The sequence below is a fragment of the Oryx dammah genome, unplaced genomic scaffold (assembly GCF_014754425.2).
Source record: "Oryx dammah isolate SB20612 unplaced genomic scaffold, SCBI_Odam_1.1 HiC_scaffold_21, whole genome shotgun sequence".
Taxonomy (NCBI): domain Eukaryota; kingdom Metazoa; phylum Chordata; class Mammalia; order Artiodactyla; family Bovidae; genus Oryx; species Oryx dammah.
The window spans coordinates 18,188,566-18,214,127 of NW_024070205.1; the positions used below are offsets into that span (position 1 = coordinate 18,188,566).

General features: G+C 45.2%; 1 protein-coding gene across 1 annotated transcript in view; it reads right to left on the bottom strand.

Annotated features, from left to right (window-relative positions):
- The window catches only part of CACNA1E (calcium voltage-gated channel subunit alpha1 E), a 342,984-nt gene that overhangs the window by 212,816 nt on the left and 104,606 nt on the right, over positions 1–25,562 (bottom strand). The window contains exons 5-6 of the mRNA XM_040263854.1: positions 25,265–25,417; positions 23,520–23,701 (exon numbers count right to left, since the gene is read on the bottom strand). Of these exons, the coding sequence (XP_040119788.1) occupies positions 23,520–23,701; positions 25,265–25,417 (335 nt within the window). The remainder of the gene's footprint in view (positions 1–23,519; positions 23,702–25,264; positions 25,418–25,562) is intronic.

Genomic DNA, 25,562 nt, shown 5'->3' on the forward strand with positions numbered 1-25,562 from the left:
AATCAGTGATGTAATGGGTATGAATAATGACGTACAGGTGAATAATGTAATGAGTGTAAACAAACTGAGACCAACTGGGAAAGAGCAGATGCCTGAGGGCAGCAAAGAAACTGTCAGAGAAGCATTTGGAAAAGGGAGCACTCCAGCACCTGGCCCAGGTCTAACACACAGTGAAGTGACACACAGTAGGCCCTCAATAAAAGTCTGTTGGATGAAAAGGAGTTCAGCTACAGAAATAAAAACCCATCTTTACAAGCAACATCATCTTGATGGAAAACATACCTTTTACATGAAAAGAGGAGGACACAAAAGGAAAAAGAACCAAACCAAGGCAGACTTGAAGAGCTTTGTCTACACCCGGAACTGTTATCTGTCCTACACCAGCTCATTGGCTGGTCGTGGTAACTCCTGTTTGCCTTCCCCACAGTAAAGAAGTCCCTGCCATAATCAATAAACTGGCCCCAGAGCATGCTATTATCCTGGTAACTTCCTAGGAGAAGTAATAATATTACATTTGGGCTAAATTCCAAAAGAAATAGCTCCAAGAGAAAACCCTGGCATTCTTAAGGTCTCAGTAATAGGCCCACTACTGGGCTAATACTCATTGAGTTATAGTTCCTCAGAGCTCAGTCCTTAATCCTCTTCTCTAGCTATACCTTCTCCCTGTGGGGCATTGGCCAATCAATCCCATAACTCTAAAACCATTAATAAGTCGATGCTTCTCAAGTGAGTATCTCCTGTTCTGCCCCCCTCCTCTCTGCTCTGGGCTTATGTATCTAACCACTCACTCATCGTGACATCACTAACTTGGATACCAAAGATGCAGCAAACAGACATCTCCAATTTAACATACCCCCAGCTGAACTCTTGACACTGGGTCAATCAACCCACCCCTTCTCTAAGCCTCCCTGTCTCAGGAAACTGTATCACTGTTAATCCACTAATACAACTGAGGAATCATCACTGGTCCTTGCTTTTCTCTCACCTTACATTCAATTCATCAGCAAGGCCGGCCAGCTCTACCTTCAAAATCCATCCCAATCTGATAACCACCAGCTTGACCATCCAAGACTTCACACCATTGTTGTAACACCTCCACCTCTGCCCACCACAGCCAGTTCTCCACACAGCAGCCAGAGTGATCTTTCAACATATATCAAATTGTCTCACCCATCGACTCAAAATACTTCAAAGACCCCTCCCATCAAGTGTGAAATAAAACCCAATGGAGCCCAATGGGATCCAGTCCCAGTGACTCTCTGATCCCTTCTCCCTCCATGCCTTCTTGGAGTGCTCCAGCCTCCCTGCTGTTCCTTGAACCCACCAAACAATCACTTTGCCAAGCAAGCCACTATGAGGTTTCTCTGCAAAGCCTTTCTTGATGCCCTCAGACAGAGTATGACCATTGTCTATATACCCCCACAACACTCAGCTGACAAGACTGGAAGGAACGATAACACCTCATCAGGGCAACCACTGAACACAGGTCTTTGTTCCTCAAAAGCAGGCACACTAGCTTCTACCATCCTGGCAATAAAGAGGCTGTCTAAAGCCTGTTGTGTAAATTAAGGTGAACTGAACGGTCTGATCACTGCAGATGGTGACTGCAGCCATGAAATTAAAAGACGCTTACTCCTTGGAAGAAAAGTTATGACCAACCTAGATAGCATATTCAAAAGCAGAGACATTACTTTGCTGACTAAGGTCCATCTAGTCAAGGCTATGGTTTTTCCAGTGGTCATGTATGGATGTGAGAGTTGGACTGTGAAGAAGGCTGAGCACCAAAGAACTGATGCTTTTGAACTGTGGTGTTGGAGAAGACTCTTGAGAATCCCTTGGACTGCAAGGAGGTCCAACCAGTCCATTCTAAAGGAGATCAGCCCTGGGATTTCTTTGGAAGGAATGATGCTAAAGCTGAAACTCCAGTACTTTGGCCACCTCATGCGAAGAGTTGACTCAGTGGAAAACACTCTGATGCTGGGAGGATTGGGGGCAGGAGGAGAAGGGGACGACAGAGGATGAGATGGCTGGGTGGCATCACTGACTCGATGGACGTGAATCTGAGTGAACTCTGGGAGTTGGTGATGGACAGGGAGGCCTGGCGTGCTGTGATTCATGGGGTCGCAAAGAGTCGGACACGACTGAGCGACTGAACCGAACTAAACTGAACAGTCCAATCACCCACCACCTCATCTGCCAGTCTGCTCTAACTGACGGTGGCAGGGAACAGTGGGGAGAGCGGGCTTTTCCAGTGATGTAACACTAGGTTCCAAACCAGGCTTTCTACCTGAATAGATGGACAGCTCTGGGCAGGTCACTTAACCTCTCTGTGTCTCAGCTGCCTCATTTGTAAAACAAAGAATGATCAGTCAACTTCAAGGCTACTGTAAGAATTAGAGGCTATGTAGGTAAAGGGCCTGGCACACAGTAGGTATATGATAGATGGTAGCTAGTATATATTTTTAAAATATTTATTCATTTATTTACATCTGGCTGCAGTGGATCTTAGATGTGGCACATGAGCTCAATATTTGCAAGCTTAGTAGTTGCAGTGTGTGGGCTTAGTTGCCCTGTGGCAGGCATGGGAATCTTACCTCCCTGACCAGGGATCGAACCCATGCCCCCTACTTTTAGATGGCAGATTCTTAACCACTGGACCATCAGCAAAGTCCCAGTAGCTAGTCATTTTATCCACATGTTTGTTTTTCATCTCTCTTTTCAGCATTACTGTGTGTCCAGTGGTAATTTAAGTTGCTAAGTCGTGTCCCATTCTTGCGACCCCACGGACTGTAGCCCGCCAGGATCCTCTGCCATGGGATTCTCCAGGCAAGAATACTGGAGTGGGTAGCCATTCCCTTCTCCAGGAGATCTTCCCAATCCAGGAATCGAACCCGGGTCTTCTGCATTGCAGGCAGATTCTTTACCAACTGAGCTACAAGGGAAATTCACCAGAGGCTGATGGATGAGTATCCAGAGATTCCAACAAAGTGTGTTTTGTCCTTCAAGAATAAAAGTAAGGAATGAGGATGATGTTAAGACATATGGATGGGAGGAGAGGTTTCAATCCAGGTGGTGTAAGGGGATGTGACACAGACTGGGGCCACGGGAAACAAGATGACTGACAACAGCAAGATAACCTCCTTCTCTCAAGCCAACCTCTGCTCATCACTGAGCTGATCAAGAACACAAAAACCACAGAGGACCAAGTCCCCACAGAGGTCGCAGCTCCCGAGTGCCGGGGTGGGTCTCATAAAAGAGACTGGTTGCTACAGCAGAAAAGGATATGCAAGCTCTTCCAAATTAGAACAGGAATTTAATTAAACCAGGAGAGGGATGGGAGATAGGGAGATGATTAAGGCCCCAGGATATCTCCTTCCTTAGAGGCAAGAGGAAGAGGCAGGGCAAGGCTGGAATTCACCCCCACTCACAATCTGCCCCTTTCCTCCTTATCCCTCACCCACTTCCTCCATACCCCTCCTTCTGAGTCCTGGGCAGCCTTCTTCCTCCATCTCGGAACCCCTGGGGCCCCACCCCAAACCTAGCTCTGTGCAACGCTTTCCTTCAAGACATATGTGCTGCTGACTCATTCTCCCAGCTTGTAACAAAGCTGAAAACTTTCAATTCCCCAGTTATTATCTTTTCTCGCTCTTTCTATTTCATCTCATTTCATGTTATGAATTATGTACAGTACTTCTGGTACTCAAGAAAGACCCTTTATCAAATCTCTGCAAAAGAGAAATCATGAGTGATTTTGATCGACCAAGAGTCTCTGGAAATGACAAAGAACTCCCCAGGCCTGCAGGGAGTTGGGAGCTTGACAGGCGCACAGAGAGGCAGGTGCTAGTGGGAGGGACACTGCTCTGTGGAGATGAGACCCCCTGAGACCTCATTTAGATTCAGTGGCTATATGTTCTAAGGACATGTTCTCCCTTATGCATCTCCAGTCTATTAGGCTGCTTAAGATCAGGGCACATAGGGAAGGGATGTGATCAGGTCAGGTAGGCGAAGAGGTGGGGTGCTATCTTTCCAGGTGGGGTAAGATCACAGCAGACTTCGTGCAAACTGCAGGGAATGTCTTACATTTTTTATCCATAAATGGTAACTCAAGCTATGTCCCCAGGAGGCTGCTTCCCAAATGCCTGAGACAGAGAAAGCATTTCAAAGTCCTCTGGCAAAAGGGCACCTCACGGACAAGACACAGCACACCCATGCCTCACCCATCTGAAAAGTGGAGAAAGCCACATCTGGTTCCCCTTGGCCCCTTTCTCTGAATCTCCTCTGCCCAGCCTTCCATCATTCTCCCTCCTCACCGCCCACTTCCCCACTTGCTGAAGACATCCCAGATCCAGCTTAAATAACCTACTTTGCAGTTTATTTAGCTCTAAATGGAAGTCGTAAGACAAATGCAATAAATAACTTGGGTACAAAAGACAGGCGCGCACCCTCCCTTCTCCATCGGTCACACACATGCACACAGACCAAATACGGGAGATTACTCTCCCCGGTAACCTTTCCCAGGCTCGACGGGCCAACAGTAACAGCTGCTTCTAGTAGCAAAGAACGACAGGCAAGGTTCATGCTCCCCGGGAGACTGAGGCTGAGAGCGGACCAAGACTGCCGGCCCACCGAGACTGCGGGGTCAGGAGGCCCAACTCTGGAGCCCCGATGCCCAGTTTGGTGATTCAGCTAGCCACTGGGGCCTCTCTGCTCTTCCCAACCCGCTCTGGTGGCATGCTCTCTGAGGGGTTGTGTCATGCCACTCTGAGGCCACCTGCTAAGGAAGGCGGACTTGCCACAGAAGAGAGGAGAGTGGGAGACCTCGGGAAGGAGGTGGGGGGAAGGGAGGAGCAAGTCCCGATTGGAAGCCCCATGAGAAAGGGAGACTGACAGCCAGCCTGGCTGACGACCCCAGCCCCACCCGGGTTTGGGGGACACGCGCTGCCCAGAACTTGAATGTGATCACGACTGGTGGTGAGGGAGGCATGGTCACCTGGATGCGCGAGTTCCTGCTGCCCTTTGAGTCCTGCCTTTCCTTCCAAACCAGGAAGGGCAGTCTGTCTGATTTCAGGGGCGCAGCTGTAAGTAGCAGCACTTCCCTGGTCCCCCTTAGGCAGGTGGCGGCACACCTCAGCCATTCAGATCAAAGTGGGATCCCTCAGGAAAGGACTCACGCTCCCACACTCCCTTTGTTTCCTGCTTTATCTAGAAATCTGCTCTTTTCATACAAATGACTCAGGGAACATGGCTCTGTTTTACATCATCAAGAAAACAGTCAGAAAAGGTCATGGTACCATGATGCTTTGTGCACAAAAGAGAAAGATTCTAACAATATTTTGAATATATATTCTGCCTTACTTCCAAGGGATGCCATTGACCATATCTGTCAAAACACATTTAAAAATGATATGTGAAAAATCTGCATTGTGAAGCTCAATAATAGAAATCTTCTAAACATCACTGTTCATAACCTTGAAGTATTTTAACAATACCTTAAATTTATAAAGCATATCTTGGTGCACAAAGCCCTTTCACACATACATTCTGATTTAATTCTTACAACTATAAAATGAACTGAATGTTCCAATTTAACTGAAGAGGAAAAGGCATCTCACTGATGTCATGTGACTTGCCTAAAATCATGATGTGGGGGAGGGGGAGAATTGACAGAAAATAAAGCCACACTTGAACCCAGATCTTCTGAGTACTCCAATGTTGAACACTACCTATTCCTTATGGCATTTGCTGTGTTGGTCTAATTGGGTTTCTAAAATATTCATTCTTTGATGACAAGTCACAAAAGCAACTACTAATTCCTATTAAGATTAATGTAAAAAGCTCACTGTCACCAGAATGGAAAAAGAAAACTCACATGCCAAGCTGCTAATAGCAATATTGTACATTCACAAGTAAATTATTCATATCAATGTAATTATATTAATAGATTAATCTATTATATAGATAACATCTATATTACCATAGTTTTTTGTCAGCTTTTACAGATCAGAGAATTTTCACAAAGCAAACAGAAAAGAATATGGGCTTGCTATAGGGTTGTTAACTTTTTCTTGTCAAGAAAAGACATTAACTTTGAAAATTCACTTTTAAGTTGAACAAATTTAGTTTCCAAAAAACTATATTGCTATTATTTCCTCATTAGGCCAGAGTGGTAATAAACTATCAAGGGCTCAGTCCCAGCCCATGTAGGAACACTGCCGGATATAAAAGTCAGGCCTGCCCTCACACGAAGTGCAGAAGGTCCTGAAGTAACCGTGTTTGAATTCAAGGGCAGCTTTAACGTCAGCATTTTGCCAGTTTTCCAGAGGTAATTCAAGTTATTAAAAACTGGAATGAACTTAAGATGTGTTCGGAAGCCATTTTAGCATCAAATATATGTACGTTTTTCAACATGGACATAATATAAACACTGTACTTTGAAACGAAAAGCAAAGGTCATGAGAGCTCCCAATACACAGAACTAATGAAAGCTAAGGAACAAGAAACACGATGGGAAAATTTGCCTTGCATGCCCCTGGCAGCAACCAGATACTCTCTTTGAATGAGCAAAAAAAAAAAAGCTCACTTAGCAAAATCAAGTTTATATGTATACAAGTCTTATATACAAGTTTATATGTATACAAGCAAAAAGGCATTTTAAGAAAGCAAAAAATGAGGGTCTTTTTCAAAGCACTTTCCTATGTTTCATCTCATGTAATTACTACAAGACTCGAGGTTAGGGACAGCTGGTGGTAGGTATTAGCCGCATATTCCTAATAAAAAGACTAATGCACATTTATTTATTCATCTAGCTGACATTACAAAGAGACATGAGTGTTCTGACTGCAATCACAGGGCTCATGGCAGGAAGGGGTCTGGTGGCTGTCACCCTATCCTCAGTGTAAGGATCAAACAAGCTGATGTTCACAAAAGTAAAAAACAGACCTTGTAACAAGTGGATTCAGCAGCAGAAAATGATCCCAAAAATGGTGTGGGCTTGCGTGTGTGTGTGTGTGCGTGTGTGTGTGTGTGTGCGCGTGTGTGTATGTATGTATGTACTGTTTCCATGGTGGCTCAGAGGTTAAAGCGTCTGCCTCCAATGCGGGAGACCAGGGTTCGACCCCTGGGTTGGGAAGATCCCCTGGAGAAGGAAATGGCAACCCACTTCAGTATTCTTGCTTGGAGAATCCCATGGATGGAGAAGCTTAGTAGGTTACAGTCCACGGGGATGCAAAGAGTCGGACACGACTGAGCGACTTCACCTCACCACCTTACCTATGTGTGTGTGTATGTGTGTATAGGGAGTCTTCAGTTTGGGGGCTGTTACTGGTCACATTTCATCACAGAAAACAGGGCATACTTTCTGTTCGTTCTGTTCCCAAATCCTAACCATCTCTCAGATTGCCATATCTTAGGTCTGGGTTTCTTTAAGAGCATTTCAGAGACAGGTTCCAAGCCAGGAAGGCCAACTGTGTCACAGAAACTAACTACTAATTACACACCAAGCCTGTGTAAACATTCCAATAAATTAATGCAGTCCCCCTGCTTTTCACTCATTGGTTTTTGTGTGTATCGCTACCTGTCACAGGAGAAGGGAACAGGGTGCTGAGCCGGAGCCCAGCAGTGACAGCGGACTGCGGTACCCGTGGCGACAGCCCACTGCCCAGCGTTAGTGGCGTCCCTCCGACAGCAGCTCCCTCATCTAAACACAGACCTGATGCTGTACATGCAGACAGCCGGGTGGTCTGGAGGCCCACGCGCCCTGGCCGAGACCACAGAGCTTCCCTGTGAAATGAGCCTGTCGATGGGTATTTACTAAATTTCACTTCTGGGGAACTGTGGTTGTTGCCAGAAGACAGACGGCCTTTCAAAAGGGAAAAGGGGCCGAGACACCTAAAAGACAACTTCTGATGCGGGAATCTTCGAAAAGCACCAAATGAATGCTACTGACATTCAGGTCAGGGGCTTAGAAAAAAGACCTCTCAACTTTTGAGTTTTCAGGGATAGTCAGAGAAGGCTCTGTGGGGGAGGTGGCCAACATTTTGGAGGAAAACTAATTTCAAAAAATGTGAATGTATTATTGGCAAAGAGGCACATGACAGGTATTAAGTAGCTAGACTAAAAGACGGGAAGGGACCAGTCAGTGAGAAGCAGACCTGCAGAGCAGGGGGGCAGTGGAAGAAGATGCTCTGCTGGTCTTTCCCATATGAGTGGTTTGTCCAAAATGTTCTAATTATTTAACACCGGAAATGGCAACCCACTCCAGTGTTCTTGCCTGCAGAATCCCAGGGATGGCGGAGCATGGTGGGCTCCCATCTACGGGGTCGAACAGAGTCGGACATGACTGAAGCGACTTAGCAGTAGCAGCAGTGCTTCTTATGTGCTAGGCACAGGCCAAGGGTTTTACCCAAGTTACCTCCTTTAATTCTGACTACAGTTCTACTAGGGGTGGGTAACACAATTACCCTCACATTACAGAAAAGGACAACAGAGATTAAGTTGCCCAGGTCCCACAGGTAGTAAAGGTGGGACCAGGATTCATAACCACTGTTCAGTTCAGTTCAGTTCAGTCGCTCAGTCGTGTCCGACTCTTTGCGACCCCATGAATCGCAGCACACCAGGCCTCCCTGTCCATCACCATCTCACGGAGTTCACTCAGACTCATGTCCATCGAGTCCGTGATGCCATCCAGCCATCTCATCCTCTGTCATCCCCTTCTCCTCCTGCCCCCAATCCCTCCCAGCATCAGAGTCTTTTCCAATGAGTCACCTCTTCGCATGAGGTGGCCAAAGTACTGGAGCTTCAGCTTTAGCATCATTCCTTCCAGAGAAATCCCAGGGTTGATCTTCAGAATGGACTGGTTGGATCTCCTTGCAGTCCAAGGGATTCTCAAGAGTCTTCTCCAACACCACAGTTCAAAAGCATCAGTTCTTCAGTGCTCAGCCTTCTTCACAGTCCAACTCTCACATCCATACATGACCACAGGAAAAACATACCCTTGACTAGATGGACCTTAGTTGGCAAAGTAATGTCTCTGCTTTTGAATATACTATCTAGGTTGGTCATAACTTTTCTTCCAAGGAGTAAGCGTCTTTTAATTTCATGGCTGCAGTCACCATCTGCAGTGATTTTGGAGCCCCCAAAAATAAAGTCTGACACTGTTTCTACTGTTTCCCCATCTATTTCCCATGAAGTGATGGGACCGGATGCCATGATCTTCGTTTTCTGAATGTTGAGCTTTAAGCCAACTTTTTCACTCTCCTCTTTCACTTTCATCAAGAGGCTTTTTCGCTCCTCTTCACTTTCTGCCATAAGGGTGGTGTCATCTGCATATCTGAGGTTATTGATATTTCTCCCGGCAATCTTGATTCCAGCTTGTGTTTCTTCCAGTCCAGGGTTTCTCATGATGTACTCTGCATAGAAGTTAAATAAGCAGGGTGACAATATACAGCCTTGATGTACTCCTTTTCCTATTTGGAACCAGTCTGTTGTTCCATGTCCAGTTCGAACTGTTGCTTCCTGACCTGCATACAGGTTTCTCAAGAGGCAGCTCCGGTGGTCTGTTATTTCCATCTCTTTCAGAATTTTCCACAGTTTGTTGTGATCGACACCGTCAAAGCTTTGGCATAGTCAATAAAGCAGAAATAGATGTTTTTCTGGAACTCTCTTGCTTTTTCCATGATCCAGGGGTTGTTGGCAATTTGATCTCTGGTTCCTCTGCCTTTTCTAAAACCAGCTTGAACATCAGGGAGTTTATGGTTCACATATTGCTGAAGCCTGGCTTGGAGAATTTTGAGCATTACTTTACTAGCATGTGAGATGAGTGCAATCGTGCAATAGTTTGAGCATTCTTTGGCATTGCCTTTCTTTGGAATTACACCACCTCTATTAACAGACATTGCGTCAGACAAGATCTACATCAGAACATCAATGCAGAAAACACAGAGAGGACACCTTTGGCATAAATATATTTTTGCCACTTAATATATATGTATTATAAACATATATGTAATGCCGAATCATTCTTTCAAAACATGAGGTGGTTTTGGGGAAGACGAGCCCTGAAGCTTGGGTGAGGATGACTGCTGCAGTCTCGAATCAGCTTTGGTATCCAGTTTATTTCCATATTTTGTTTCAGTTTCACAGGACTGAGAAAATCCTGAATCATACAGAAAAGGAATAGTGTGCTCACTTATATCCCTTTCTGTGAGCAAACAAGCTCAGACTTGAATTTTTTAAAAAGACTAACAGAACTACAAGCCTTCTAATCAACAGTGCATTTACACAAAGTTCAAACAAACAAGAGATGGCAAAAACAGCTTTCCTCCAGGGTCTGTACAAATAAGCCAGGTGTCCACAGGTAGTCTCCAAGAATGAAGATTTGATCTCAAGCACATGAATTATGCTTTTTAAATCAATTTTGTGTGTGTGTGATTTTATACTTCCTCAATTTGAAGATACACCTTTCTTCACAGACAAGGGTTTACAACTCAAAATATATGAACATGTAACATACAGAATGTAGTAGGGGTACCCCCCTTTAAAAACTATTATTAAGTTTTTAGTATATCTTCTAATCAATAATATATATCTTGGATTCAAGGAAGTATGACTGTTAAAAGATATATTTTAACTAAAAACAAAATGAAAGAATCTATGGAATGGGAAAAAATACCTGCAAATGAGGCAATTGACAAGGGGTTAGTTTTTAAAGCATACAGCTTATACAGCTCAATTAAAAAAAAAACTTAAAAAATGGATGGAAGATCTAGATAGACATTTCTCCAAAGACATACGGATGGTCAACAGGCATGTGAAAAGATGCTCAACATCACTAATTATTAGAGAAATGCCAATCAAAACTACAATGATTTGACCACCTCCTGCTGGTCAGAATGGCCATCATCAAAAGTTTACAAATAACAAATGCTAGAGAAGGTGCAGAGAAAAAGGAACCCTCCTACACTGTTGGTGGGAATGCAAATTGGTGCAGCCAATATGGAGAACAGTATGGAGGTTCCTTAAACAACTAAAAATAGAATTACCATATGATCTAGCAATTCCACTTCCAGAAAAAACAAAAACTCTAATTCAAAAAGATACATGCACCTCAATATTCACAGCAGTACTATTTACAATAGCCAAGACATGGGAGCAAACTAAGTGTACTTCAACTGATGAATGGATAAAGAAGATGTGGTATAGCACACACACCCACATAATGGAATATGACTCGGCCAGAGCAAAGGATGAAATAGTGCCACTGGCAGCAACACGGATGAACCTCATTCAGTTCAGCCACTCAGTCGTGTACGACTCTGTGACTCCTTGGGCTGAAGCACGCCAGGCCTCCCTGTCCGTCACCAACTCCCGGATTTCACTCAAACTCACGTCCACTGAGTCGCTGATGGCATCCAACCATCTCATCCTCTGTCGTCCCCTTCTCCTCCTGCCTTCAATCTTTCCCAGCATCAGGGTCTTTTCAAACGAGTCAGTTCTTCGCATCAGTTGGCCAAAGTATTGGAGTTTCAGCTTCAGCATCAGTCCTTCCAATGAATGTTCAGGACTGATTTCCTTTAGAATGGACTGGTTGGATCTCCTTGCTGTCCAAGGGACTCTCAAGAGTCTTCTCCAACACCACAGTTCAAAAGCATCAATTCTTCAGCACTCAGGCTTCTTTATGGTCCAACTCTCTCACCTATACATGACTACTGGAAAAACCATAGCTTTGACTAGATGGACCTTAGTTGGCAAAGTAATGTCTCTGCTTTTGAATATGCTATCTAGGTTGGTCATAACTTTTCTTCCAAGGGGCAAGCATCTTTTCATTTCATGGTTGCAAATTGCCAACATCTGCTGGATCATCAAAAAAGCAAGAGAGTTCCAGAAAAATATCTATTTCTGCTTTATTGACTATGCCAAAGCCTTTGACTGTGTGGATCACAACAAACTGTGGAAAACTCTTCAAGAGATGGGAATACCAGACCACCTGACCTGCCTCTTGAGAAATCTGTATGCAGGTCAGGAAGCAACAGTTAGAACTGGACATAGAACAACAGACTGGTTCCAAATTGGGAAATGAGTATGCCAAGGTTGTATATTGTCACCCTGCTTATTTAACTTATATGTAGAGTATATCATGTGAAATGCTGGGATGGATGAAGCACAAGCTAGAATCAAGATTGCCGGGAGATAAATCAATAACCTCAGATAGGTAAATGACACCATCCTTATGGCAGAAAGTGAATAAGAACGAAAAAGCCTCTTGATGAAAGTGAAAGAGGAGAGTGAAAAAGTTGGCTTAAAACTCAACATTCAGAAAACTAAGATCATGGCATCTGGTCCCATCACTTCATGGCAAATAGACTGGGAAACAGTGGAAATAGAGAGACTATTTTGGATGAACCTAGAGATTACCACACTAAGAGATTATCATACTAAGTAAAGTCAGACTGAGAAAGACAAATATTATATGATACACCTATATGTGGAATATAAATAATTGATAAAAATGAACTTATATGCAAAACAGACTCACAGAAAACAAACTTACAGTTACCAAAGGGGAAAGCAGGGGAGAGATAAATTAGGAATCTGGGAATAAGAGATACACACTACTATATAAAAAACAGACAAACAGTAAGGATCTACTGGATACCACAGGGAGCTATATCTAACTTATAATTTAAAAGGATATATAATTGAATCACTTTGCTGTATACTGAGATACTATAAATCAACTATACTTCAATTATTTTTTTAAAAATTTTAAGATATTTTAAAAACAAAATGAGACCATTCTGTGAAGCCACCAGAGTCCACCTATAGATCTCAGCTAACAAGTGCCTGATTCTGGACCAAGGGCAGAGGCCTAGGGATGGGAGAGGGAGAAGGAGACCAGCAAGCAGGGAAGGAGGGCAGCCAGCAAAGTGCCCTCGCATGTGTGTGTGCTCAGCTGCTAAGTGATGCTTGACTCTTTGTGATGGACTGTAGCCCATCAGGGCTCCTCTGTTCATGGGATTTTCCAGGCAAGAATACTGGAGTGGGTTGCCATTTCCTTCTGCAGGGGATCTTCCCTACTCAGTGACTGAACCTGAGTCTTCTGCTTGGCAGGCAGATTCTTTGCCACTGAGCCACCAGGGAAACTCTCAAGTGTCCTCAGTCCAGTTCAGTTGCTCAGTCATGTCCGACTCTTTGCGACCCCATGAATCGCAGCATGCCAGGCCTCCTTGTCCATCACCAACTCCCGGAGCTCACTCAAACTCACATCCATTGAGTCGGTGATGCCATCCAGCCATCTCATCCTCTGTCATTCCCTTCTCTTCCTGCCCCCAATCCCTCCCAGCATCAGGGTCTTTTCCAATGAGTCAACTCTTCTCATGAGGTGGCCAAAGTACTGGAGTTTCAGCTTTAGCATCATTCCTTCCAAAGAAATCCCAGGGCTGATCTCCTATAGAATGGACTGGTTGGATCTCCTTGCAGTGCAAGGGACTCTCAAGAGTCTTCTCCAAGACCACAGTTCAAAAGCATCAATTCTTCGGCGCTCAGCCTTCTTTACAGTCCAACTCTCACATCCATACATGACCACTGGAAAAACCATAGCCTTGACTAGACAGACCTTTGTTGGCAAAGTAATGTCTCTGCTTTTGAATATGCTATCTAGGTTGGTCATAACTTTTCTTCCAAGGAGTAAGCGTCTTTTAATTTCATGGCTGCAGTCACCATATGCAGTGATTTTGGAGCCCAAAAAATACAGTCTGTTTCCACAGAGAGAACGGAAATGGCAGTGGTCCTTATCCTCCTTCCTGAGAGCCCACAATGTGTCCGTTAGTTTGTATTAGACAAATATTGATTAAAGTAGGACCTCATGGAAATGCACACAGCGGGAGAGACAGGCTGAAGGCGTCTCTTCAGTAGGCCCCCACTATGCAGACCACCTCACACCCTCCCCAGGCTGAGTCATTACTGTCACACGGAACTGTCATTCTCAAACTTAACTGCAGCCTCAGAATCACAAGGTAGCATGTGAAAAATACATATTCCTTCCTCCTGCCTCTGCAGCTGCCGAGTCGTTAGATCCAGGCAGAGCCTAGGAATCTGTAATTAAATTAATTGCCCCTCAGCCGATTCTAAGATGGACCACACTCTGAGGGGCACTGAAAGAAAGTACTCAATAAATACTTTTCTAGAGAATGATAAATTGAGGGAAAAATGGAGATAGACCATTTTGGCTTGCCTAGCGCCAGAGGCTGGCACTGTGCCATCCCTGTCTAGCTAGGATTCCATTAAGGATTTGGCCTCCAAGGGGGATCCAGTGGAAAGTACCTGAAACAGCCACTGAGTCACCAAGGCACCACCCCAGTTAATTTCTGCCCCGTAGTCCTCAGGCATGGGGTTGCCTCAGAACAGAGAGATCATAGCCTAAGGCTGCATGACACACCAGGCACCTGAGGCCTCTGGCCAGGGATCAGAAATTAAACTGTGTATTAGAGTGGGCTAAAAGAAAGGCCAAGAGCCTTGAGCCAGCCTAATGGGTCTGCATAGACAAAGGATCTGGAGACTGGCCTGGTGCGTGGTGTGAAATCCAGGCGCCCGATCAGGAGGCAAACGTAGCATATTTGGAATCAACCCCAAACAGAAGGACATCTCTGGCTTGACAAATTATTAAGAAATCAAAATGGATATGAAAGAGTGGGAATAATTTCAGGATGGAAGCAGCTATGGCTGGAAATATGTGTGAAGGAGAAAGAAAGAAAATCACAGGTTCCCCCCCACCCCGCCCACCCAGAGGGAGCCAGAGACTGGAAATAGTGGACCCTGGACTCTGGCCCAGCGGGCAGGATGCAAGCGGAAGGCATTGCAGGGTTTAGAGAGAGGACAAGTGATTCAAACGAGAGCAGGCTGCCAAAGGCAGCACCAGAAGCTACAAACATAAGTGTGTTTTTTTAAAAAGAGACACTCTGAGGAGGAAAACAAGATGACGGAGTACAATGCAAGTGAGGAAGGTGGGCGGGCCTGGTAGGTTTCAGTCCCCCAAAGTTCCCCAAGTCCACGCTCTGAATTGGGCTGAAGCGGGGCCAGGCGCCCAGGAGTGAAGTCTGGGAGGGCCCACGAGGTGAGCCACACCTTCTGGTCACAGCTTACTCTGCACGTGTGTGTGCACACACACCCTTCCCTCCCCCACTCACTCACTCTCCCTCTATTGGGGGCAGTTCAAGCACCAAATTAGAAATCAGAACATTTGGCTTTAAAACTCACTTCCTACTTCCTCCACGCAATGAGGCAGGCTTCTCAACTCATTCCACACACTGAATTTATCCATCAGATTCCAGAGTAACATTTGAAAAAGGGCCTATAATACATTTACTCCCTTTTCATTGTCTCTTCCCCACCTCTTTCCTTTCTTTGTTGTTTTTCAGTCACTCAGTCGTGTCGGATTCTTTGAGACCCCATGGACTGCAGCACGCTCACCAGGCTTCTCTGTCCTCCACTATCTCCTGGAGCTTGCAAAAACTCATGTCCACTGAGTGGGTGACACCATCCAACCACCTCATCCTCTGTTGCCCCCTTCTCTTTCCTTCCTACCCAGGCCAAATTTCACTGCCCTGCTAAGGTCAGTCTCCTAATGCTCATTTCACTAGGCTTACCTGGCAAAACTACTCTGGTAAAAGTCAGCTCTGTACCTACTTCCAGCTCTGTACCTACTTCCTGCCTGAACCTCAGGGGCCAAAAGTGACCAGAGGAAAACACCGCACATTCACTGGTCTCAGCTTCACCCCAGCAAACGAACCCCAAGTGGGTCCCGAATGCAGCCCAGCAGTTACATCCCCACTCCACTCATTTCTTCCTTCTCTGGAAAACTATCTCCACCTTCCCTCAGGCTTCCAGTATTTCCCTTCTCCCACCCTCTGCTAAATGACCTGGCTTCCAATTTCACTGAGAAAATAGAAACAATAAGAGAATTTCTATGAGCTCCCGCCACCCTACCCACATCACAGCCTCTGCAGCCTCCCTCCTAGGACTATCGATGAACCATGAAGTTGGGCGCCAAGCCTCCACCTGGGCTCTGCCGGGCTAGGAGCCCACCCCCTCTCACCTGCTTTAGAAGGCTGCTCCACCAACTGTCTTCTCTGTCCACCAGCAACGATTTTCGTCTTGAAAGATTCATTCCCATAAGAAAGAAAATGGTATTTCATCTACCTTCCCCATTTTCTCTGCTCCTCTTTCAACAAAACTCACCACAATGAATATGGCCATATTGCCAACCTTCTCTTAAACCTTCCCCTATCAGGCTTTTGCCCCTCCCACTGCCCTCTCCTGACCTCTGATGATTAATTCTTAGCACTTACTTAACCCATCCCTAGGCATCATTGGACTCAGCTGATCACTGTTACTTCCTCCTCTTTGCAACAATTTCTTCCCTTGGCCTCCAGGACACCATCCCTCCCCGACCCCCTTCACTGCTCCTTCTCAGTCTTCTTGCTGATAACTCCTTAACTCACCCACATCTCAACACTGGAACTCAGTTCTGGAACCTCTTCCCTATGGTTAGATATTCCCTTCCTTGATGGTCTATCCAGTCTTAAGGCTTTAAATACCATCTATTCACTGAAAACTCCCAATTTATATCTCCAGTCTAGGCTTCTACCCTAAATTCGTTCATCCAACTCTCTCCTTACACCACCATTTAAGCATCGCAAATTCCTCGTTCATGTCCCAACTCAATTCTTCATCTTCTTCCCAATCTACTTCACCCCTCAGCCTGCATGGGACAGGGAAAGACTAACTTCCAGGATACACTTATCAATCCCTTTGTGTATTAGACAAGTTATATGTGAACAGACACTGATGTCAGATTCCAAGTGTCATCTGTAAAGGGTCCCAGATTCTTGCAAGGACACGGGAACAGGGTCATGCAGACAAAGATGCAGAAAGAAAAACAGCCTATTCCAGAGCATGACTTACTGGTTACAGAAATCCACAAATTTTACCTACTGGATACCTTATCCTAAGTTAATTGGTACACCTTATCACTCTGACACCAGAAGATGGTGGTAGGTTCCTGGCCCCTATTTGTCAAATGAGTTTTGAGTATGTTCTGTTCCCAGGGCATGTGGAGGAGGTGGTGATGAAAACTAAAGCAGAGATGAGTAGACACATTCTCCAGTCACATGGAAGTCAGCACCAAACACATTCTCTGTAGATACCATAAAATCAGAGAAGCTTCAGGAAGCTGAAGATGGCAATTTTCCACCAACCCTCGGATATGGTTTTATTCTTTCAACATGCTTATGCATAACACACGTAAGCTAAATGCCAACGGGGTAAAAAGTGAGTAGCTGTTAACTATTCAGAAACTATTAACTATATGCAGGTGGGAGAAGGCAACTTAAAAGCGAGTCATAGGACCAAAGGACTTCTGAGAATGAGGGAGACTCTCCTCTTCTCACCAGAAGCCAGGAAAGAATATTTCCTTTCCAGGAAAGGAATTTGTGATAGCTATATGGTGATGTAAGGATAGAGTTGGATAAATGAATTCAGAGTAGAAGTTTAAGCTGGAGACATAAATTTGGAATTTTCAGGGTACAGATCATATTTCAAGTCCTAAGACTGGATAAACCATCAAAAAAAAAACTCTCTCCCGTGGCAGCACAGAGTGCTGAAGCAGTCGTAACAGATAAAGCTGGCATGTACCTGCAAAGTCAGAGAAAGAGCATGCCTCCAAGAACTATGTACATCTGCATGAGTTATAGATACCAAGTGAGAAGAAAAATAGCTCCATGAAAAACACAGATGAAATACAGATCAAAATACTGGACTTGGGACTTCCCTGGTGGTCCAGTGGCTAAAACTCTGCTCTCTCAACACAGGGGGCATTGGATTCAATCTCTGATCAGGGAACTAGATTCCACATGCTACAACTAAAGATCCCACATGCCCCAGCTAAGACCTGGTACAGCCAAATAAATAAGTATTTCAAAAAACTGGACTTGAAGAGCACAGGTTGGAGTAATTGCAGACAGACTGGGAACCCTTGTAGTCTGTATACTAGTCCTGATAACCACAAACAGCAGAGAACACAAAACCAGAGTCACAACAAAGAAACCCAACTCAGACCAGAATCAGTAGAAAGTGGGATCTGAGAGCCACATCTCTCATTCAGGTGAAGAAGGTTAGAAGTTAATCCTGGAACCACAGTCATATTTGCAGAGTGAACTGCACTAAGCCAAGAGAGAAGAAGGCACTGTCCTGGAGAATGAACACCCATCCAGAATCAGTTCAGATCAGTTGCTCAGGGGTGTCCGACTTTTTGCGACCCCATCAACTGCAGCATGCCAGGCCTTCCTGTCTATCACCAGCTCCCAAAGCTTGCTCAATCTCATGCCCATCGAGTTGGTGATGTCATCCAAACATCTCATCCTCTGTCGCCCCCTTCTCCTCCTGCCCTCAATCTTTCCCAGCATCAAGGTCTTTTGTAATGAGTCAGTCCTTAGCATCAGGTGGCCGAAGTGTTGGAGCTTCAGCTTCAACATCAGTCCTTCCAATGAATATTCAGGACTGATTTCCTTTAGGATGGACTGGTTTGATCTCCTTGGAGTCCAAGGGATTCTCAAGAGTCGTCTCCAGATTAGGAGACATGAAACAAATTAGACCAGTAAGAAGAGGGGAGAGTCTGCAAGTGGCGGACCTTTGCAGAGATAGTCAAAACAGAGAGAAGCAGCCAATGGAACCGTAGACTGCTTTGCATCTTTCTACCACAAGAGGGAGGGAAGCCAAGAATACAGTTGGAGGGTGACCAAACCAACTTGAAATTCTGGGAGACTAAATGGAGCTCAGCACGCTGGACTCCAGGTTGCCCTGCAAATGGGAACTCTCCCCCACCCTTACAATCAAGCAGGATAATGAGAAAGGCGACATGCAAATGAAGCTAACCAAAATCAATGGCGGAGCCACACAGGTCACAGGAAGCGTTTAGGAAGGGTTTGTGCAGCAGAAAAGGAATGCTAACACCAGGGAAGCAGTTACAGTATACAGAAAAAGGTTAAACCGAGTCCACATGTTTGAGAGAGTTTCTGTATACAGTGTTAACCTGAAGGCACTCCTAATGGTTCAAGCATAACTGGTGCCAATAAATCTTACATATTTGTTGTGACCATTAAATAGAGGAGACATTGGAATGGGAAAAAGGGACTCCCTTTTCTTTGTGGCCTTTGTGAGGAAATATGGCAGCTAGGTGAATTGGGCCTTTCCGGAATGAGTGGTAGAAAGGGAAATCAACCAGTTATATCTGCAACCTCTGAACAGTGGTGATAATAGAAGGCACCATGGCTGATTTTCCTCTATGGTGAAACATATATACATGCATGTTTTCAGAGTAGGGGCTTCCCAGGTAGCCCTAGTGGTAAAGAACCCACCTGCCAATGCAGGAGACATAAGAGAGCTGGGTTCGATCCCTGGGTTGGGAAGATTCCTTGGAGGAGGGCATGGCAACCCAATCCAGTATTCTTGCCTGGAGAATCCCATGGACAGAGATGAGCCTGGCAGGCTATAGTCCATGGGATTGCAAAGAGGCAGACATGACTGAAGGGACTTAGCATTCACACAAGGCAACTTAGTCATTCACAGTTAATCCAGTAGTGTGTAACCAGTTCTAATACATATGTAAAACTTTTCATTTACAAAATCTTAAGTTAAAATTAAGAGAAGAAAATAAATACTCAGGTATTGTTGGCATGGGCTACCAGAATCTGCAATTTTTCAGCCAAGATCCTAGGTACCTCTGATCTCATACTCTTAATGGGCATGAACAGGAGAGGAGTGGTAGGTGAATTAGTCTCCACTGTTTAAATGTTCTTTCCCCCATATCCTAGATCCTTTTAAAAATTTATTTTTTAATTGTAGGAAAATTGTTTTATAATGTTGTGTTAGTGTCTGCTGTACAACAAATCAGCCATAATTATATATCACCTCCCTCTTGAGCCTTTCTCCCCTCCCTCTATCCCACACATTGAGGTCATCACAGAGCACCAGGCTGGGATTCCAGTGTTATACAACAACTTCTCATCAGCTATCTATTTCACTCATGGTGGTATATATATGTCGAAGTTATTTTCTCCATTCATCCCATTTTCTCCTTCCCCTATTTTGTCCACAAGTTCTGAATCCCCTTTCTGTTCCAAGCTGAAAAGTTGAATTTGGGTAAATTAGCAGTGTTAAAAAAAAACAAGACAATAGGTCCAAAACAGAGTCACTTGTACTAAGCCCCATGTCACCAAATCAAAACTTTATTACAGTGTTAGTATTACAGTGTTAGTCTCTCCCACAAATGGGCTCTTAAACCAGGCAATCAGGAATCACCCGGTCAGTGTGAATGAGATCATCTGCCTGATAAAACCCTGCCATCCCCTAAAGCAGCGGTTCCCAACATTTTGGCACCAGAGACCAGTTTTGTGAAGACAATTTTTCCTCAGGCTGGGGCTGGCGGTGGGGTGGTTAGGCGGTGATTCAAGTACACTACATTTATTGTGCACTTTGTTTCTCTTATTATTATATAAGTTCCACCTGAGATCATCAGGCATTAGATCCTAGAGGCTGGAGACCCCTGCCTTAAAGGAAAGTGACCTTGCCACAACCAATCCACTTCTTACTAACTTCCTGGTCCAGTGCCCTTCTCCTATAAAAGCCTTTCATTTTGTATAGCTCCTCAGTGCTCCCTTCCAGATGTGAGATGGGATACTGCCTCATTCATGAATGGTTGAATAATGTCAATAACACCTTTAAAATTCACTCTGTTGAATTTCTTTTTTAAACAAAAGCGTATGATGTGATTCCACCATATATTGTAAGCCCCACGCCCACCAGTATGAAGACACCCAGCTCTGAACCTTCCTCCAGCAGAAGACAATCCTAACTCCAGGATGTGTGTCCAGTTCCCATAAGAGAGCTCCACCTGGGCCATGCTTCACACCCCAGTTCCCTGCTCAAGGGAAGCTGGACTTGGCTGACTTCCTCTCTTCCTAGGGAGCCAGACTTTGTCCTTGCTCTACTGGCTGAAAATGGGATGCCTTTTCCATCCAACTTCTCCTGAATCAAGGGGTAGTTATTAGCCTCACTATGGTCATCATCTCTGCCTGTGGGCTCTTGGCTCCATGCCCTCCCCCTAGATCCAAAGCTTTGGAAAGTGACATCATTTCAAAGGCGCATGAGTTCATTCTGCCCAGTGAGCAGCCAGCCACTTTTTGGAAGCCATTCCTATAGCTCAATGAGTTCTCTCAAGCCTGGATCCAGCCCCAGGGGGAGCAGGAGGCCTTCAGTAAGCTGAAGTTCAATGACTGATGGCCTGGAAGTCAGAGGTACTGTGTGTCTGAGGTCCTGGGAGCCCATGCAATGAAAGGTTTCAGAGGATCTGCTGTCTGACCTCTTCTCCCTGCTTCCTCGGTAGAGCACACCTAGACAGGACAGCAAGTTCACTGTCTCTGTGTGACCTCCATACCTATGTCGGACAGACAACCAGAGAGAGGCTGGAATCTGAAGCGAGCACGAGGAGCACAGAGCTCATGGGCACTTTTTCTCCCTGTTTCCCCAGTGCCTAGCCCAGTGCCTGACACATCACAGGTGCTCACAAACACATGTTGAAAGAATTAATGAATGAATGAACAAAGGAACTAAACCAAGTAATGAGTGATCCTGCTTATCTCAGTACCTTCTGAGTCTTGGCCCTGGAGGACCAATAGATCTCGCCTGTATCTTCAAATGCAACACTTCTGCTTTCGGGCTCTCAGTGCATTTATCACATCACTTAGGTGAGTCTGCACATACAATTGAAAGCCACTCTGCCCAAAGCCCCACAAATGATACCAGCCACTGCGGAACCCAGTGCTGTCATTTCCAGAGGCGCCTGGTTAATCTGAGTGACATGGCCTCAAGACAACCTTCACATCTCAAATGAGGAGTGACTGGCCTCATCAACCTTGTCTCCCTTCTCTCCTTCCTGCCACCCCCACAACTGGTAAGAATCCCAGAGTGTTCTCAAGGTTTTTCTAGGTCACACATAACCCCTGGGCTTGCCAGGCATACGCTGGTCCTTGGGGCTTCTTCACACCTCTCCCAGATGTTCCGAATGAACAGCCTGCAGCTCTTTTCTGCAAAGCCCCACCTGCCTTGCTCATGTGGCACAGGGATGGGTCCAAGTTAATGATGGACATTTACTAGGCACCTACTTGTATGGGCCTTATGCAGACCCTGGCTCTTTCTCCATGAGTCTCTCATGAGACAGCATTTCTTTTCCTTCCAGTACAGACAATGTCCTGAAGTCATTCTAAAGGGGGCTTTTTGTAAATGACCTCATGTCCCACCCATTACTATGTGTATAGAAGAATCAGGTTAGAAGGAATCTGACGGTGCCTTAGGGTAAAGAAGCCTAGGGGAGGGCAAGTGAGATAATGATTGCTCCAATGATATGCCCTAGGGTGGGATGGCTGGGAGGCATAGGAGAGTACAGACCTTTATGAATATCTGTTTACAAAGACAATTTGCTCAAATTGCTTTGCCTCCCTAGGCTCCCCTAAGCATCAAACCACACAACTCCCTACTCCTTTATTTTAGAACTTAGACTCTGCACTATACCTTTCATAACTTATTAAGATCAGACTCTGGGAGGTAAAAGAGACTTCAGTAGTCACCCTAACTTCTGTCCTCATGCAAGGATCCCCAAACATCCCAAACAGGCTGCTAGACACCCTTGTCTTATGCATCAGCTTAGATCCTTCCCAATGTGGCTGATCATAGGAATCACCAGAAGTGCGTGTCAAACATATAGCTCAGCTCACCAATACCACATGAAATCAAATCTCCAAAGGGCCTGTGAATCAGAATTTTTAATAAGCATCCCTAGTGAATCTTACAACTAAGCATGTTTCTTACATGCATGTAATGCAATGTTTCTTGAGAGTGACTACATATTAGAATCAGCTAGGAAGCTTCTTAAAAAAAAAAATGAATGACAGGTCTTTACCCCTAGCTATTCCTACTTAATTAGTCTGGAGTACAGCCCAGGTAGTGTAAATTTTTAAAGCTCCCTCCCAACTGATTCCAATGGGCAGCCAAGATTGAGATCTACTGGAATATCTTTCCAGACCAATGGTAAGTTCTTTAAAGACAGCAACCAAGAAATCTGTAACTCTTGGTACCCCTTACTTACCGCAGAATCCTACCACCACGTCAAACCAGTAGCAAAACATACTCTATAATGGCTGAGCTGATCTGATTTAACTAGCATTGTTCACCCCCCAAATATGGCATGTAATTTCCTAACTCTATTAAGAAGCCATGTGCTTATCAAGAGGCCAAAAACAGAGGCATAGAAACTTCTAAGCCTTACCATGGTTGAGTCCACACACACACGTGCACACCTCCATACACATTTCCAATCTTCCCCTTCCCCAGGCTAACCAACCCCAACCAAGCCAGGAGCCTAATTCCATGATCCTTCCCTTCTGCTCGGGCCCCTCGCCAGCTCTACTCACATTGTACAGCACGGTGGTCCACCCTTCCATGGTGATGCACTGGAAGACAGTCAGCACAGCAAAAAGGATGTTATCAAACTGGGTGATCCCATCATTGGGGCCAATCCAGTCCCGGCATTCATAACCAGCTGGGCAGCCCTGCACGCCACATGGGTGAGGTGGGTCAAATCCTTCTAGAATACCTGCAGACACATTTGGAGGGTGGGGGATAAACCATGTGATGCTTCGCATGAGCTGAAAATAACCCCAGGAGACCACAAGCATGTATTTCTATCTCCCACAGGAGGGTTTATCCTCTTTGTCTCCAGCTCCTACCCATCTCTGGCATCGCTACACCTCATAGCTCACAAACTGTAGCGTGTTCAACCCAGTGTTTCCCAAGCTGCTCTGAAAATGAAGCCTCCTCCACATGTCCCCCCACCCCCACTTTCTGCAGGTCACATCTTCTACCATCTCCTGAGCCCCACAGGAATTTACAGGATTGGGTATCACGCAGAAAGGTCTGAGCTGAAGGCAAAATCTTAACTGATTTTCTATCTTTAGACTCCAGGATAGCCCCTCAGTTGTTTCTGGGTTCCCTGGGAACAATTATAAACTACAGTCCCTTTCGTGGGTCTTAACTCCTTGTTTTTTTTTTTTTTTTTTTTTGGCCTAAATTCCTCATTTGGAATAAGACAAAAATTAAAACAAACCCAACATGGACAGTGCTCTTTAAAGATTCTTTTCATAAAAACATCATGCCTAACTGGGCTCATTCAACCTCTCCCCATCATCCTTCCTCCTAAAGCACTCTACTCAACTTGAACAAACAAGATACAGAGACAAGAATGTAAGATCTCGTCAGTCAGTTCAGTCACTCAGTCGTGTCCGACTCTTTGTGACCTCATGAATTGCAGCATGCCAGCCCTCCCTGTCCATCACCAACTCCCGGAGTTCACTCAGACTCATGTCCATCGAGTCAGTGATGTCATCCAGCCATCTCATCCTCTGTCGTCCCCTTCTCCTCCTGCCCCCAATCCCTCCCAGCATCAGAGTCTTTTCCAATGAGTCAACTCTTCACATCAGGTGGCCAAAGTATTGGGGTTTCAGCTTTAGCATCAGTCCTTCCAATGAACACCCAGGACTGATCTCCTTTAGGATGGTCTGGTTGGACCTCCTTGCAGTCCAAGGGACTCTCAAGAGTCTTCTCCAACACCACAGTTCAAAAGCATCAATTCTTCGGCAGTATACTTCAGTCATTTAACCACTGCCAAGTCATGCTTAGAACTTCCTTAGTTCTTCCACACCATGCATGGATGACAGCAGAAGGGCAGAACGTCATGAGCTTGAGCATGGAGGGAAAGCATTCCCAAGATCTGAAGGGCCCCAGTTCTGACTTCCGACTCCTGAGGTCTTTCTGGCTGTGGGCCAAAGGGTCCCCTGTACAAAGGGTAATTTTTCAGGCAAATGGTTTTTGACATGCCTTCTGATAGCCTTCTACCAAGGAATAGGGCAGCTGAGACCTTCTATTTGAAACAGACTATAAACCTAAGAGGTTATTTGCTTTGCAATATCAGTGTGCAATGGGGATCTTTAGGCTGGTTGTACCTCATAAAGTTGATGACTAGGAAGCCTCTGCTTCTAATTCTAGGGTTGGAATAGGACATACTTTGTTTTCCAATTAGCCTCCAAATGCCCTGAAATTACCCCCATGACCATAGGAGAGAGGAAGGGAAGAAGGAGAAGCCAGGAAATAGTGACTCTACCTGAATTATTCATGAAGCAGGCTCGGTGCAACTTTCCACTGTAGAACTCCAAGCCGATGATAGCAAACATCAGGATGGCAAAGAAGAGCAGAAGGCCAATCTGCAGGAGAGGCACCATGGCCTTCATGATGGACTTCAACACAATCTGTAGGCCTGGAAGGAAAGAGAGAGAATGATGAACAGAGCCCTCACTTAGCAGCCCCTGACAGGGCAGGCTGTATACCCTCTCCTAGGAGAAAGGGCCAAGTCTTTGAGGGAAAAGGACCCCTAGTCCTGAGATGAGAAAATGATTCACAAA